Raw genomic sequence first — 17809 nt, forward strand, 5'->3', positions numbered from 1 at the left:
TTAGGAACGCATGTTCTCGAGTCCCACGAGACCTGCAGAATTTCCGTGCGAGAGACCCTGCAGCCTTGGGGGTGGGCGGGGAATGATGCTTTCCAGGTCGGCACAACCCCCACAGTCACTTCAAGGGGTGGAGTCCAAGGGCAAAATTCCCCCCTGGAATCTTCTATCTAGAGGGCTCCTGCGGGGTCTTCCTTGCTTTTTCAGAGAGGCAATGCATGCGCCCCTTCCCCTCCACCTCCCCGCAGGGAGCAAGGGCAGCCAGCCAGGCCTTCCCAGAGTTGAGTCTAGGTCAGACCCCTTTTCCCAAGCCCAGCCTCCTCCCCAAAGGGGTCGCGAACGACCCAACCCCTCCGGCTTCGACTTCCGGCGGCAGAGAAGGGGCTGGGGCCGACGTGTCCAACCTCTGCAAGACTGGCAGGGGTCGTGGGGAAACACCGGTTCTCCCAAGCCCTCCGTGTGCGGAATCCGAGCGGAATCGAAGTAAAAAGAGCTAGTCTAGGATATGGATCCGGAAAACATAGAACCCGCTAAGAGGACGCAAAAAAAATCTCGCCCAGCAAGCGCACGCGGCCTTTCCCTGCTTCTTCACCCCCAACCCCCCGCAGGAATGGAAAAGGCAGAAGCGCAGAGCGCGGCCCGGGCGGGGCGGGGAAGAAGTCTCGCGATAGGAGAGCCGGGGCACGAAGGGGGTGGCGCCTCCCCCCCATTCCTCCTCCACCTCCTCCTGCTCCCCGCGGTAGTTCCGGTCGCAGAGGAGACACCGCCGCACTTGCCGCCACCTCGGGGATTTCTGGCTCTTTTCTCTTCGCCTTAAATTCGGTGAGGCGCGGCGCCCGTCCGCCACGCACAGACACACACACACACACGCGCGCGCGCGCGGACACACACACCAACACACACGCACACTCCACCGGGCCGGAATTGCGGCGCGGCCTTTCGTGGCCGGGCGCAAAAGCGAGCGAGGAGGGCGGCAAGGCCCCGTGCGGGCCCCGGCTAGGACGGCGGGCCGGGTCGGAGGCCGCCGCCGGAGGCCGGCCTGGAGCCGGGCCCTGGATTCCAGGGCCGTGGCCGCCGCCCAGCAGAGCAGCCCCGGGGCGGCGGCGGCCGAGAGCAGGCCCGGCCCGGCCTGGGTAACAAAGCCGCCGCGGCCTCTGTTGGGTGATGTACGCGTGGGGGGTTCCGGCGGGCGGGGCGGAGGAGCCGCCACCACCACTGCGGCCGCCTCCACCGCCGCAGCTTTCGCTGGACGGCGGGCGGATGTACGGGGCGGCGGGGCCCCCGGCGCGGAGCGCCTCGGCGCCTGTGGTCCGCTCCTTGCGGCGGCCACCACCACCGGCAACGGGGTCAGTGGAGAAGAAGGGGCTGCGGGCGGAGGGCGGCCCCTGCGGCGGCCGCGGGGTCGTCGATGCAGGGAGGCCCCGGGAAGCGTGCGGGCCCTCGAGCCATGTGCCATGGGAAGGAGCTCGGGGATGGGAGCTCATGGCGCTCACCCCATGCCTTTGGCAGGCTGGCGCGGTGCAAGCGGCCCTGCGGCGTGGAGTGGGGAGGGGGGCTTGCTCTTAGCTCGACCCCCCTCCCCCACCCCGCGACCCTGAAGAAGGAGGGATTTGCCATGTGACACAGTGTCTTTAAATTGACGTAAGCGGCTTCGGATTCCTCCGGACCCCGGGGATCTTTAGCCGTTCCTACTCGGTAGGGCTAAGAAATCGTGACAGATTGTAGGGGATTGGGAACCAGACTTGCGGATGGTGAGTGATTTTACTACTAGTCACTGAGGCTTTTTCCGCGGTCAGGTCTTAGAAGCTTGTGCTTCACTTTCCGTCTTTCAAGGGTTCCTTGCTGGGAGGAAGTCAGGTTAGCCGTGATTATTCCAGGGAAGGTAGTCGCTCTCTATGCCCGCCCCAGGTCTGTCTGGCCTTCGGCCTTCCGCTTCGGTATTGTTTTTGTGGCTTGACCAAATTGCAGATACTTTGTTGCAAAGTTGAGTGTCTTTGCGCCTGGTCTTTTTAAGCCTTGTTTTTCTTTTCCTAGGGTGTCTTTTATGAATAATCAAAAGCAGCAAAAGCCAACGCTATCAGGCCAGCGTTTTAAAACCAGAAAAAGAGGTAAATGCGTTTCAACAGTAGTCGGTGTTCAACTTTCCCTTCTCCCCCAATAACAATTCCTGGTTTTTCCAGCAGATACTTGCTTAGCACTAAAACCGTAAGAGAAAAACACCGCAAAGAAATGTGGATTTCTAGTTGACTACCATTTTAGATGTGCCCTTACTATTTCCACGGCTTTCACAAGTCTTTGGTATCAATTTTTCATATACAACACTTGGCAGGTATCTGAATAGCCTTTTTTATTGGGAAGTATTTCAAGAAAAAGTGTGGGGACCAGAAGAGAGATACTACAGGGGTTAAGGCACTTGGCTTGCACCTACCCAACCAGTCAGGTTCCATCCCAAGCACTGCATGTGATCCCTCAAGAACTGCCAGGAGTGATCTGAGCACGGACCAGGAATAAGTCCTGAGCACCCCAAAACAAAAAAGTATGGGCTGCGTTTTTTTTTTTTTTTTAAGGCAATTTTTATCTAAGTAGACTTGCTTGAGAGGGCAGCGCTTGGTTTAAGAAAGAGCTATTGGGACGCGAGTGATAGTGCAGCGGGTAGGATGTTTTCCTTGCACGCAGCCGACCCCGGTTCAATCTCTGGCATCCCATATGGTTCCCCAGGCGTCGCCAGGAGTAATTCCTGAGTGCAGAGCCAGGAATAGCCCCTGAACATCGCTGGGTGTGACCCCCCAAAAAAAGCAAAATATATATATATACAATCATGTGATCACTAATTACCCAAATTGTATGCATTTATGAGAGAAAAATCAAATTTTACTTATGGGAATTAATTGTGCAACAGGGTTTACATAATATCTTCTGAAGTCAAATATTTCTCAAACTTACACCAGTACTAATGTTAATGACTGCTTTTCTGTGTTAGCTGTACTTGAATGAATGCTTAAATTCTGTAGCAAGGTACTAGCCTAGTGATAGAAAGCTGTTATAAAAAATATATATTTTTCCTCTGGTTGGGGGTGTTGAAAGATGAAATAAAGAGTGGGTGGATTGTGCTAGTAACTTTATGTAAATAGAGTGGTAATTTTTATTATTAGCATCTGGAAGAGATGCTGGTTTGCTACTTGCAAATTAGTATTGCTCATGCTCTCTTAGCTCTTGAAAGTTGGGTCCCATGTGGGGTGAACAATATCCTGATTGGTTGTGTAGGGCTGGACAGAATTTCTAGGATATTGGCCTTACAAAGTCCTGGGCAAAGGGGGAGAAGATTGTTACCCTCATGCTGTCTGAAAATGAAGATAATATCTAAATGGGAAAATCTAACCCTTTCGTGGCATATACTCAGTAAATAACCCAGCGTAGGCTAGATATGTACTCCACTGTTCTGGTTTGATTCTGTTATATCAGATTAAAAGTAAAGTCTCGACTTTGTAAGAACTGTTATTTATCATTTATAGTAGGAAAAGCTAAACATCTGGAATGAGACTAGTTAAGTGTGATAATTAAGGAATTTCATTTAGGAAACTTAAACTCCAGAATTCTAATGATCGCTTGATTATCCAATTCCTCTGAACATCCATTTCATTTATGAATAAACTTCCTCATTAGGGTATAAGGGAATTCTTAAAGCAAAGAATCTACTGTAGGTTCTGATACATTTGGGTGTTGCTTGTGTGCTTTCTAAAAATTATTGCTAAATTTCTTTTTAAATGTGCAGTGTTTTTAGAAAGGAGCTCCTGTATTAAAGCAAAATTTCAGTAAAGAATAAAATTTGCTTAGTGAAATTTTGCTCATTTTTAATCGTCTCTGAGACTTAGAACTGGCTTTCAACTGTTTTATACTAGAAAACTGGTGAAACTAAACTACATAAGATAGTTAAGGGAAAAGTGAAAAATATTATTTAAAGTATATAGTGTTTGTAATAGTAGCTCAGCATCATGATCCAGGCATATTATGTGTTAAGTAGCAATCATTTTCAGTTGTAGGTGAGGCTATGGGAGAGCTTTCCAAGTTGAAATTATCCTCTTGTCGTAGGAATACACCAGCTCATTTAGCTGGAAAAGAATTGGGGCTGGAGCGATAGCACAGTGGGTAGGGCATTTGCCTTGCTCAAGGCTGACCCAGGTTCAATTCCCAGCATCCCATATGATCCCCTGAGCACTGCAAGGAGTAATTCCTGAGTGCAGAGCCAGAATGTGCATTCCCAGATGTGACCCAAAAAGCGAAAAAAGAATTGTGAGGGGGCCAGAGCGATGATACAGAGGTTAGGGCATTTTGCCTTGCATATGGCTAACCCAAATTCAATTCCTAGCATTTTGTGTGGTCCTCTGAGCTAGCCAAGAGTGATCCCTGAGCACAGTCAGGAGGAATAAGCCTTGAGCACGGCTGGGTATGGCCCCAAGACAAATGGAAAATGGTGGGAGAAAACTACAGAGTTCTTAAGATTGTTATGAATCACAGTCCTACCTTATAAAGGAAAACTTGTCATATGACATGCATTTGTTGCATTTGCTCATGTTACTAGTCTTGCTCAATCAGGCTTGTTTTTTTCTGACTGTTGGAATAAAATTATGATTATGCTTATACCACATCCCAGGAGGTTAGTTTCATGTCATTTTTGTAATGTATATTGTTTTTTGTTGTTGTTGTTGTTGTTTTTGCCTTCCCAGATGAAAAAGAGAGGTTTGACCCTACTCAGTTTCAAGACTGTATTATTCAAGGCTTAACTGAAACTGGTACTGATTTGGAAGCAGTAGCGAAGTTTCTTGATGCTTCTGGAGCAAAACTTGATTACCGTCGATATGCAGAAACACTCTTTGACATTCTGGTGGCTGGTGGAATGCTGGGTAAGTATCTAGGTTTGTATGAAGTATGTTGAATGGAGATTATATAAGATACAGCTTGTGAATGTTTGATGAATCTATTCAGTGAGAGCCAGAAAAATAGTACAGTGGCAGTCCTGATTCTCTGAGCAACACAGAGCCCAGGTTTTAAGTCCTGAACACAGCAGGTGTGGTTCAAAATCAAACCTATCAGATTGGAATGGCTTTGTTTAAAATTCCCATAGTACTTTTTCTCTTTCTAAATTCTTCTCAGATCATGTGAAGGTAACCTCTTCTTTATTCTGTCTAACTTTAAATTTGAGTCTGTTTAAAACCTTAATGTTTGTGGATGTCTTTTTCTCACTGATATAATTAAATTTCTTTAAGTCAGTGATTTATTTTCCCAACAATTCTGTCTTTCCTTCATTACAGTAATTTCACCCAGGGGCTGAGAGATTACTCAGAGAGATAGCTCAAAAACACTTTGGGTGCTGGAGGCCCAATTCCATCTCTGGCACTTACTTACTTGTGCACTGGAAGTAGCACTGGAATAACCCTTAAACATACGGGTGGGATCCCAAAACCAAAATGGATTAATTTTTTAATTTAGTTTCAGCCTTTTTAATGTGGCTACAGTAATTTTTGAAATTAACATCACATGTTTTTGTTGCCACAACAATGCCCTAAATTCTAAATCTAAGGCTCAGGATATTTGTGCACCACATCTACCTAAGCTCAGGACTTAACTGGCTCTGCTCAAGAGTCATTCCTGGCAGTACCCAGGGGATCAGTTTCTCCATAGGGATCACACCAGAGTCAGCCACATGCAGGACCACATCTTTATTCTTTACTGTCTTTTCTGTCTCAGCTCAGTAGATTGTACTACCTAGTTCCCCGTCTTCATATGGTCAGTTCTTAACGCATAGCTCATTGTTTTCATATCAATACTAAGCTTAAGTATGCTGGTAGGATCAGAAGTCATTTTTGTATACATGTAGAATAAAAACTTCTGCACAGTAGCACTGTCATCTCATTCATCGATTTGCTCGAGCGGGCACCAGTAACCTCTCCATTGTGAGACTTGTTACAGTCTTTGGCATGTCAAATATGCCACAGGTAGCTTGCCAGGCTCGTAAAACTTCTAAGGGGCTGCAGATGTCTAGATACAGATAGTATAGGGGTTAGGGTGCAGCATTGCATGTGCTTCACCAGATTCCATCCTGACAGCATTTTTCCAAGGTGGCTTTGGTCTCCACCTCGGGCTGAGCAGCATCGCTTCTGCAAGTCCTTTCTCAAGCAGGCTTGGTTTCCTGAGAGTTTCATTGGGAATGGCCGCCAGATTGCAGAGCCCAGCTTTGGGACGTGCTGGTGCTCCCCTCTACCCCCCCCTTTCTCCCCAAAGCTTCAGTAACATGATTTTTGTCTCAGTGAAGTATCAGGAGTGGAAATGGGAATTTACATTCTCTTGTTCCAAAGCCTATTCAAATAAGTATTTCATTGTTGATAGTAGGAAATCGGAAAGATTATTTTCTGTATATAGTACTGTTATCAGAAAGATTATTGTGGACAGGGCACATTCCTTGCTTATGGCCAATTCAGATTCTGAGCACCACCTGAAATGATCCTGGGTATGACCCTAAAATGAGCCTCCCAAAAGTAGGCCTTTCTTAAAAGTTATTTCTTAAAGGGAAGCACTCAGACTTAACGCTAGAAAGAGTAATAGGATATATCTTTGATCAATTTCCTAGCTTCAACAATTATTAGCAGTCTTGGTCCATATCTCCACTGACATACCCCCTCCCCCATATTTCAAAGCTTGGGTTATTTCTGCAAGGAAAGTCACTTATTCTAACCAACTCTTAACATTTCCACTTGAATGATAGAATATTATTGAATGTTTAATTTAGTGATGTATTTACATTGGGTGGCTAAAGTGGGCTGTTTATTCATATATAAAGTGTTTCATGTTTACATATATTGATCCAGCTGTGTTACCAGAAAAGCAACTGCTTTCAAACCGCCTTAGATTTTTTAAATTTAATTTTAATGAGAATCTTTACAGTAACTGTGATTGAAATAGTTTTTAATATAAAATGAAGGGCACTGCAAGCTTCTTACAAAATTTACTCTAGCTCCAGGTGGTACACTGGCAGATGACATGATGCGTACAGATGTCTGTGTGTTTGCAGCACAGGAAGACCTAGAGACCATGCAAGCATTTGCTCAGGTAAATAAAACTTTGCATGATTTTTTCAATTCATTACTTCCATTCGACAAGTTTTGGGTGAACAGTCTAATTTTTAAAATAGTGCACCTAGAGCCAGAGTGATAGTACAGCCTTGCAATTGGCCAACCCAGGTTGCATCCCAGGCACCACTATTGGCCCCCTGAGCACCACCAAATGTTGCCAGGAAACAAGAAACAGTCCTTAGCCTAGAAGAAATTTGGGCTAAAGGTTTCGAGATCCTGTTCTTGGTGTGGTTTGGTGAGTTAGAAACTTCAGTGTATTATATTAAGAGGACATTATTACTACATAGGAGATTATTAAACTCCGCCTTTGCTTATTTTTCCTTCTGGAACTGATACTTTTACATTTTTAAGGACTGATTTATCATTCAGCTATGATTTTGTCAATGTCAGCTAAAACCATGAATTTAACCTAGGAGATTTGTTATGTATGTGATTCAGAAAATAGAATTTTTTAAAAAATTCTTGATCTGATGATTTCCTACAGATGACTAAATCACATTGAAGCATTAAATTAATAATAGGCAGTAAAAATTATCACATGGTAACAGTCTTAACATCATTTTCAGAGTTTGGGAATTCACAAATTCAAACTTCAACTGTTAGAAATTTTTGCTACTCTAGAAATACTATGAAAAAGATCTGGGTCTGGAGGGATAGTACAGCGGGTAAGATATTTGCCTTGCGTGCATCTGATCCAGGTTCAATCTCTAACATCTCATTTGGTCCTCTGAGCACCATCAGGAGTAATTTCTGAGTGTAGAGCAAGGAGTAATCCCAGAGCTTCATCGAGTATGACCCAAAAACTAAAAAAAGGAAAAGATCTGAGTGTCTCTAGCCTAGATTTTTTTAGGAATCTGGCGTCTATGCAGACAAACTTCCTTTATTAATAAATTCCTTTATTATTATTCATAGGTTTTTAACAAGTTAATCAGACGCTACAAATACCTGGAGAAAGGTTTTGAAGATGAAGTAAAAAAGGTATGAGAAGATTTTATGCATGGTAGAAAACCAAATGCTGGAGTTAGAAGGAAATGTAAAATCCTAATTCTGCCTCATATTTGAGATAATGGTAGATATTTAGGTAGGCTGTCTGAAATGATGATTTTGAGGTATATCAGTGTAATTTGCTGTGCACTATCTCTTAAGTGTCTAAACAAGTAGCAGAAGGTTGAAAATCAAAGTGGAGTTCTAAAGACACTAAACACTGAGAAAAAACTTGAGTATGTTTGCTGTTGATTGTATTAGGTGTTTTATACATAGGTACACAGAAAACATGTTAAAAAACAATGATATATAAATATTCGATTAAAAAAAATCCATCAGGTGACTTAGATCCATCTGAGGAAACTGAAGCACAGGTTAGATAAATTGTCTAAGATCACTCAGATAGTGAGCCTTAAAATAATTGAGGGCCTAAAGAGGTAGAGCAGCAGGTAGGGCGCTTGCCTTGCATCTGGCACACCTGGTTCAATCCCTGAGCATTTCAAGGTCTGCTCCTTTAATGTGTGGTGTACTTCCTTTGCTGCTTCCCCTTTTTTTTTCATCACTAATGAGTTTTTTAAGTCACCCTGAGATAAAGTTACAAGATTGTTCATAATTTTCAGTTATACAGTGTTCTAGCACCCATTCCTTCACCAGTTGAACATTTTCCTGCCACCAGTGTTCGCAGTTTTCCTCCCAGAAACTTCCATCCCTATAGCCTTCCTCTGTGGCAGACACTTTCATTCTCTCTTTCCTTTCAGGCACTGTAGTTTACAATACTGTTACTAAAAAGGTAACATGCATATGTGATGACTCTTTTAATCTGTTTGTTTTTATAGTTGCTGCTGTTCTTAAAGGGTTTTTCGGAGTCGGAGAGGAACAAACTGGCTATGCTGACTGGTGTTCTTCTGGCTAATGGAACACTAAATGCATCCATTCTTAACAGCCTTTATAATGAGAATTTGGTTAAAGAAGGTAATCAATTTTTAGTAAAAATGACTTCAAATTCATTGGACACTTAATATGTACTTTTGGTGTTTAAGCTTAAGGGCTTTTATTTTAGGCATATAGCAAATGCCCAGAGCCCAGACAAACTTATTATAAAGGCAAATACCAAGGAAATTCAGAATAAGATTTAAATAAAATTGAAAGTTTTGGAAATAACTATCAGAAACAAAGACATAGTGTAAAAAATGTAAAAATGGACAGGAAAAGAAGTATTTATGATTTCTATTGTGAAAGTGTTCTGTACAATTTTTTTAAAGTCTTATTTTTACAGCTTAGAGTATTACTTAGCTTTAATATTACCTCATTTGTTTAACCTAAAGCTACACAATTTGTGAATGAAAGAATAGGACCATTGGTGTGGGATGTTGAAGAGTGACAGAGTGATGTCCTAATGAGCTGTTTTCTTTCACAGGGGTTTCAGCAGCTTTTGCTGTAAAGCTCTTTAAATCATGGATAAATGAAAAAGATATCAATGCAGTAGCTGCAAGTCTTCGGAAAGTCAGCATGGATAATAGACTGATGGTTTGTAGATGTTTCTATTTTTGCACAAATGAAGGCTACTATGGGAATTTTCCTTAATCTAATTTAAATTATCCTTTCAGGAACTTTTTCCTGCCAATAAACAAAGCGTTGAACATTTCACAAAGTATTTTACTGAGGCAGGCTTAAAAGAGCTCTCAGAATACGTTCGAAATCAGCAGACCATAGGAGCTCGTAAGGAACTTCAGAAAGAACTTCAGGAACAGATGTCCCGTGGTGATCCTTTTAAGGATGTAAGTTATTTTTGTTTAGACCATTTTTATATAATGAAATTTCTGGCAAAGAAAGTGTTTACTCACAAAGCAATTGACCAGAGTGTGTTTAATAGATATGAATGTCATATTTTGGCTTAACCTTCGTCTTTTTGACATTCAGTATTTCACTGGTTCCCCAAAATTAGATTAAGCCGGAACAATAGTACAGCAAGTAGAGCATTTGCATTGCATGTGCCAACCTGTGTTCGATTCCCTAAGCACCACCAGGAGTAATTCCTTGGTGCAGAGCTAGGAGTAACCCCTGAGCATCATCAGGTGTGATCCAAAAAGCAAAAAATAGATTTGGGTTTTAATGGTACAAGAAATGAGACCTATTCCATCTCATTTCTTTCCCAACTATTCTGCCTTACAGAATATAAATTATAGGTCTATCCTTTCCAGTGTTTCTTGTTAGATGAGATGCACATATGTTTCCAGTTGCATAGAAAGTTGTTTTTATGCTTGTCTAAGTTTCTTGGTTTGCTGTGGTGTGTGTACATAACAAAACTGTCTTCTGTTACTAAATTTGGATTTTTGCAGATAATTCTGTATGTCAAGGAAGAGATGAAAAAAAACAACATCCCAGAACCTGTTGTTATCGGAATAGTCTGGTCCAGCGTAATGAGCACTGTGGAATGGAACAAAAAGGAAGAACTTGTAGCAGAACAAGCCATCAAGCACTTGAAGGTATTAGAACTATACCTTGATTAAACATTCTGCTTTTATGTGGGGATAACTGAGCTGTCTATGCCCATACTCTACATAGTCACGGTCTCTACAGATAACTACTAAAAGGATTTACTTCCTAAGGTTCCTGAAAACGAAGGCTGGCCAGAGGAGTCAGGAATTTAGCTCAGTGGTTGAACACTTGTCTTGCATGTGTAAGACCCTGGGTTCAGTCCCTGGCACCACAGTGGGGGATATATGATTTATGTTCTTTAGTTCATAAGTAAGGCTTAAACCTGCAGTTTGGTTTGATTTCGAGGGAATAGTAGGAAATTTTTTTCCTTCTCAGTGTAAAATACTAACTTGGCAGTTATCTGAAATCTTGGATGCATTATTTAGTTGACTAAGATATTTAGATTTGTCTGCTCTTAATTGAAATTCCCACTAAATTTAATTCACAGTAATTAGAAGCGTTGGTGCTCTGCAGAATTTTTATTACAGTGAATGTCTTTTTTTTTCTTTTTTTTTAAAAGCAATACAGCCCTCTACTTGCTGCCTTTACTACTCAAGGTCAGTCTGAGCTGACTCTGTTACTGAAGATTCAGGAGTATTGCTATGACAACATTCATTTCATGAAAGCCTTTCAGAAAATAGTGGTGCTTTTTTATAAAGGTAATTATATTTTCTAGTATATTTAATAAAAAGTATTCAGAATAACTTTGGTGAATAATTACATTAAATCTCCCTAAAATTTTACATAAGTATCAAAATGTTATTTATTAGCAAGTTAAAAGCCTACTTTTTGTCCTTTGTCTTCTATCATGCCGATTTTCTTTTCCATTTTTCACATTTTCCTTGACATGTAGAGGTTCACTTCTTTTGATCTTTCCATACAACCCAATGTGAATGTCTAGTGTCTTGTGAGATAAGTTCAAAATGCTTCCGTAAAAGGAGGGAGGGGGGGCATAAGGGTGTGGTTTGTTTTAGTTGTTAGATCTTTTTGAAGTCTGGTTTTCGAAAACGTCTTTAAAAGAAAAAAAAATTAGGCACCATGGTTTACACACATAAGAAACATGCACTTTACGTTGAGCTGCATTTGTTTCTCAGTTTTCATAGTTGATTTTATTGTTGCCTATATATTAATACAGAGGCCTTCTCCATACCAAGAAATTTCAGTGGTGTTTTTGTTTTTGTTTTTGTTTTTGTTTGCATCACACCCCTCGATGCACAGGGGTTACTCCTGGCTCTGCACTCAGGAATTACTCCTGGTAGTGCTGCTCCATATGGGGTACGGGGAATCGAACTTGGATTGGCCTCGTGCAAGGCAAACGCCCTACCCGCTGTGCTATTGCTCCAGCCCCCGAAATTTTTAGTGGTTTTAAGAAAATAATAAACTGGCCAGTGGGTAGGGCGTTTGCCTTGCACGCGGTCGACCCGAGTTCGATTTCCAGCATCCCATATGGTCCCCTGAGCACCGCTAGGAGTAATTCCTGAGTGTACAGCCAGGAGTAACCCCTGTGCATAGCCAGGTGTGACCCAAAAAGCAAAAAAAAAAAAAAGAAAAAATAAACGGGCTGGAGTGATAGCACAGCGGGTAGGGTGTTTGCCTTGCACACAGCCGATCCAAGTTCGATTCCCAGCACCCCATATGGTTCCCTATGGAGCAGCACCACCAGGAGTAATTCCTGAGTGCAGCGCCAGGAGTAACCCCTGTGCATTGCTGGGTGTGACCCAAAAAGAAAAATAAATAAACTGCCACATTATGCCATACTTGACTGATTATCAGATTGTGGCTGGTTTCTTGGAAGCATTCATATCCCTGCTCCTTCTCATTCGAAATGATACTAGAATTCTGCATTTAGTTCTTAAGAATAGTATGACTGTAAAAATCAGAATGCCATTATACACCTAAAACAATGACAGGTTGGGCCAGGGAAATAGTTCAAGACCAAAAGGTAGGCACAGATCTGAATTAGGTCTTTTTTGCACTGTATGTATGGGTCCCAAACCCAGCACCACTAAGGGTGATTCCTTAAGAATCAACAAATTATCAAGATATTCCTGATCATTCAGCACAGTTTCTCATCTTAGAACTGTTTAGGGCCCGGAAAAAATGTAGGTGTTTGTGTACGCTGTGGAGTGTTGGCATTATTTCAGTTCCAGTACCACCTCTTTCCAGTGTAGCAAGACTGATCATTGTAATAAATATTTTACAATTTAAAATAAGTAGTAAATAAGAATAGAAATGCATAATTTAAAAATAATTTATACAAATATTACCTTAATTTGAATCGTTGGTTTAGTGGTTTTGTTGTTTTGCTTGTTGTGGCTCATACATGGGCAGCAAGTAGACTAAAGTTTTTAACATAGAACTGTATATTAGAAACTAGTCTTTCTCTCATTTCTCTTCCATTTCCTTCTTACTAAAATAGAGCTTAATAGACTTTGCAAAAGGATTGGGGAGGACAACCTATATTCAATCTGAGATACTTCAAAAAATAAAAAAGGAAGAAAAATATTTTGGATACAGATTATTAGAAACAGTAAAAATAATGAAGGTCCAGTGCACATCACATGCCTGGCATGAATTTGAGCCTCCAAGCAATGCTGGGAGGTGAACACCACAAGGTGTGATCCAAAAAACAAAACTATGTATGTTCACTTAACTTTCTAGTGAGTTCTGTTATGCCTTTGTAATTTTACCTGAGATTGAGAAAGAAATATGAAACTCTTCAAATATAATGATCACTCTCTTTATAGCTGAAGTTCTGAGTGAAGAACCCATACTGAAGTGGTATAAGGATGCACATGTTGCAAAGGGGAAAAGTGTCTTCCTTGAACAAATGAAGAAGTTTGTAGAGTGGCTCAAAAATGCTGAAGAAGGTAAGTCTTTTTCCTTTGTGGGATATATATGGTATTGACTGATTCAGCCATACAATGTATCCACATGTACTTACTGCCTTTCTTTGCAATGCCATTTTGTATCTAAAATACAGATTGTTGTTTTTTGTTGTTTTGACTGATCTGCAAAATCACTTTAAGGCAGATGAGAAAGGCTAGATTTTAATTGATTTAATAACTACTAAATTTTACTCTCTCTACTGAGTCCTTTCTTTTAAATCAATTAAAATACTAAGTCCTTTCTTTTAAATCAATTAAAATACTAGATTTTAATTGATTTAATAACTACTAAAATACCAAACATTCCTTGAAAGAATGTGTAGTTTTGAGAATACTGATATTTAGATCTATAACGACAATATCTGAATTCTGTAACTACAATTTTTAAGACTATGAAGTTATAAAATAGACTTAATTTCTGATATTATATAACGCTTGATTGCATTTTATTTTCCCTTTTCTAGAATCTGAGTCTGAAGCTGAAGAAGGTGACTGAATTTCAAAACTACACCCTCAGTAAAACAAACAGGAGTTGTAGATAAAATGTCATGTTTCATGTGTCCTGGTTCTTACATCTTCCTACCTCCCTATATCAAGCATGATATAAGGGCTTTCATGGCAAATTTTATTTTAACTGTTCCTATGGTTACTGGAAATGTTGGGTTTAGTTTCTAAAACCATGTTTTAAGTAGCTACAGGAGCTAGAGATTTGAATCCAATGTTGCATTGATCTTCAGTTATCTTCTACCTCCTGTATTTTCTACTGTAATAATGTAATTTAAGGCCTTCCACAGTGAACAGTTCACTTTATTCCCTGGGTTTTCTATATAAAAGTTTTCAAGATATGATTTGGTTTAAAGTAATTTGTTATAGAAATTCTGTTTGCAAATTAAACTGTAAAAGTATCCAGTCTCAAAAGCAATGATTTGTGTGATAATTCGGTATGCCCAAAGCCCTACTCATCAATGAGAAGTCCACATACAGCAGTTGAAGTCGTTTAACTTAAACCCTGAATATTTGGACCATTACGTGCATGTTCATAGTTTGTGTTTTTAACCCCAGATGCCCTTGAAATCCATTGTTTGTTCTCTTAGAGAAGTTATGGAGAACAAACTTGAAAGGGAGATCTTTGGGAAATTTTGTCAGGTGGTGGGAAGAAGAAAGTTGGGCTTTTTCCCCGTCAAGATACTTACGCATTCCAAAATTAGGCAAAACAAATAGATAATATTCTTTTCATACAGCTATTTTCAAAATGTCTTAGAATTTTATCACACTTGTCATAGACTTAGGTAAGAAAGGACTCAGTAGTGAGAGTAAAATAAAAATGATTGCACTTAAACCCAGTACAAATTGTTGAAATATTAAGCATGTTCTAATTGGGGTTCTAAATATAACCTGGCTTGCCTTTTGGCTTACAGTATTTGTTGTAAAGAATGAAGTATGGTGATAATGTTGCATTTCCACTTTGTTGTACTGGATTGGCTTTATTCTGAATATATTCAATAATGACAGGTGTCTGGCTGTTAATATTTCAGGTTGCCATTTTTTTTTTAATTGCCATGAGTCAGATATCTCATCTGTACAGTTGCCATTTAATGGCTGCCTTTTAATTTCTGTATTTCTTTGCTGCTGCCCATCTGTATGTAGCCACTAGAAAACAAAATATGGCCATACTTTGGCTTCTAGGGAGGTTTGTGTTAAAAGTGAAAGATTTCAAGTTTGGTGAAAGCTCAGATTGAAATAATGTCACCAACAACAGAGTGGAAATTGCCCCTTTCAGAAGTGCCATTCTTATAAGTCAGGAGTTTGGTGTTTAGAAAGATTTAAAATAAAGGCATAGTAACCTTACGAAGAACATTATAACGGATACTATTGTGAATGGGGTGATACTGTTTAATGAAGAACTTTGATAAAGTTTTCTTGCACAGGCAAAATGTATTAACTAGGTTTCTACATAGTGATCTGCTTTTACTTTGTAACTTAGTCCTCAAAAGACTTTTTTCTTTTTTTAAATAAAGTCCATCATTACACTTAGGTTATGTAGGTCTTTTTTTTTCTTTTTAATTTTTTATTTGTAAATTCCTTGTTAATCTCTAGTGGTACTGTATATTGTGCATTCAGATGTGTCTGCTGTGTGTAAGCATTAACTAATTGCTCTTTTCATTCCTGATTCCCAAACTGTAAGCATCTACACAAAATCCTAATGTAACAAACTACATTAACATTTCTACAACCAATCGTTGCATGTTACTGCCGTACAAAATATACCGTTTATTATATACTGTGTATAGTTGAAAGAATGTGTAGTCTATCAGAACTACATTATGATCTTTGATCATAATTTTTCCTTCATAATGACAAAGTAGTGTTTACTAACTACAATATTATAGTAAGTGGTTAAGTCACCTGTGACAGTATAGTATATAAAGAAAGGGTATGCTTTCTAAAAAATATGCAGATTTTCATTTTGATTTTTAAGTGGTAATTTTGGAATTCATCTGCCAGTGCCAACCCGTGGCCTCCAATATGTAATTCCTAATATAGATTATTAAAATTTTACTTGTACTTACGATTGGATAAATGTTCATTGATTTTCCAAACTCCGTGTCTGTTTCTAAGGATAAGTCTCCTCTCAGATGCCATAATTAAATGTGTGCTTGGAGCTGATCACAAGTTGCTTAAACTATTCTGGGAGTTACCCGAGAGATCTTCATTCTCTTTAGGGCAAGAGGTGCATTTGAGCCACATTTGACTACTAAGGGTGTTTTTCATTATTTTGGGTTCCGCTTGGGAGTATGTGTGTGGACCTTAGAGAATGCTTGTTCACTGTTTGGGGGGGCCATGTCCAGAGGTGCTGAGGGATTACTCTTTAAAAAGTTTGGGGAACTTTGCAATGAGACATTGGTATTGGCCAACTTCTTTATGCTTACTCTGAAACTTTTTTTTTATACCATTGTCAAAAAGGAATTTATTTTCTTCCAGTTACTATATATGTGTTGGGGCCACGCATCCAACTGCACAAAGATCACTCCCATTGGGACATTTTGGAGATAAGCTCAAGACAGATCTCCCAGGTCTCTGCATGCATGTAGAGCAAGTGTTTCACTCTACTGTCTGGCCGCACAACGTTTAAAACAACTGGCATCAGATATTTGGTTTTCCTTGTTGACTTTTTTATTTTGTCACACCCGGCTATGCTCAGGGGTTACTCCCTGGCTCTGCATTCAGGAATTACTCCTGGCAGTGCTCGGGGGACCATATGGGATGCTGGGAATCGAACCAGCCGAGTGCAAGGCAAACGCCCTACCCACTGTGCTATCACTCCAGCCCCTCGTTGACTTTTGAAGTCTTAGTGTCCTGATAGTTTTTAAATGATCATAGATGGTCATTTTGACCCCTCTATATAAACAAAAACCTGGTGGATAGTTAAACACCTTTAATAACAAAACTTCACTGCATTTTTTGTCACTTGTAGATGTTCGCAGGAGTTGAGAAAATATTGGCTTATTAGTGTGGCACGGACGCCAGTGTTATTGCTGAGATGTAGTTACTTTTCTATAAATTGTTTTGAAATGGAACCTGTAGGTGCCAGAGAGTTCAGTACCTAAGGCATTTTTTGCTTCATATGCAGCTGGCTTGAGTCCAACCTCCAGTATCTCATATATTCTGCCAACATCTCCAGGAGTAAGCTCTGAATACAGCTGGATGTTACCCAAAGCAGACACACCACCCAAATCATTTGCAGGTGCCATTGGAGATTAGGTTGCTGAACATTTCTGTTGAAGTTCTGGTAAACTGTCTTGCTATGTGATTTTTTTTTATGTACTAGCTTGGGGCCGAAGAAAGTATAATGGCGAAGGTGGTTGCTTGCCTTGCACATGACCCACCAGGCTTGATCCCCAGCATCCCATATGCTCTCCAAGCCTACTAGGAGCAATTGTGCAGAGCTAGAGGTGTGGCCCTCAAACCAAAAGATAACTAGCTCTGCTATTTCAGCCTATTGAAACTTAAAAGAGATTATTAAAAGAATGGTATTTTTGAGGTACAGTGGTTAGGGCATTTGCCTTACACTCAGCTGACCTGGGTTTGAGCCCCAACATACGTGTGATGTGTCCATGTCCACATAGCACTGCCAGGAGTAACCCTTGAGCATCGCCAGGTGTGCCCCCCCACATACAAAAAAAGAAATGTCACAGCAGACATTAGCATATCTAAAGAATATAAATACTTACAAGTCAAAACATTTAAAAGCTCAAGAATTTTACCTAAAGACGGATCTGTGAAACGATGTGGATCATAAAAGCATCTCCACTCTGTTTTCCCTCCCCCTTACCA

General features: G+C 40.5%; 1 protein-coding gene across 3 annotated transcripts; it reads left to right on the top strand.

Annotated features, from left to right (window-relative positions):
* The first annotated feature begins 681 nt into the window (after positions 1 to 681).
* Positions 682 to 16044, top strand: BZW1 (basic leucine zipper and W2 domains 1). 3 transcript variants are annotated; one of them, XM_004601264.3, is made up of 12 exons: positions 682 to 819; positions 2032 to 2105; positions 4722 to 4898; positions 7007 to 7101; positions 8037 to 8102; positions 8945 to 9080; positions 9526 to 9635; positions 9716 to 9886; positions 10448 to 10594; positions 11107 to 11245; positions 13334 to 13456; positions 13939 to 16044. In XM_004601264.3, the coding sequence occupies exons 2-12, from the start codon at positions 2042 to 2044 to the stop codon at positions 13968 to 13970; spliced, it is 1260 nt and encodes a 419-aa protein (XP_004601321.1). In that variant the 5' UTR covers positions 682 to 819; positions 2032 to 2041; the 3' UTR covers positions 13971 to 16044. The 3 variants fall into 3 exon arrangements, with proteins under 3 accessions (XP_004601321.1, XP_004601319.2, XP_054977760.1); XM_004601262.2 differs by lacking the exon at positions 682 to 819 and adding an exon at positions 1155 to 1343; XM_055121785.1 differs by lacking the exons at positions 682 to 819; positions 2032 to 2105; positions 7007 to 7101 and having other exon boundaries at positions 4821 to 4898.
* The last annotated feature ends 1765 nt before the right edge of the window (positions 16045 to 17809 follow it).

This window comes from Sorex araneus, chromosome X (assembly GCF_027595985.1).
Source record: "Sorex araneus isolate mSorAra2 chromosome X, mSorAra2.pri, whole genome shotgun sequence".
In the NCBI taxonomy this organism is placed as follows: domain Eukaryota; kingdom Metazoa; phylum Chordata; class Mammalia; order Eulipotyphla; family Soricidae; genus Sorex; species Sorex araneus.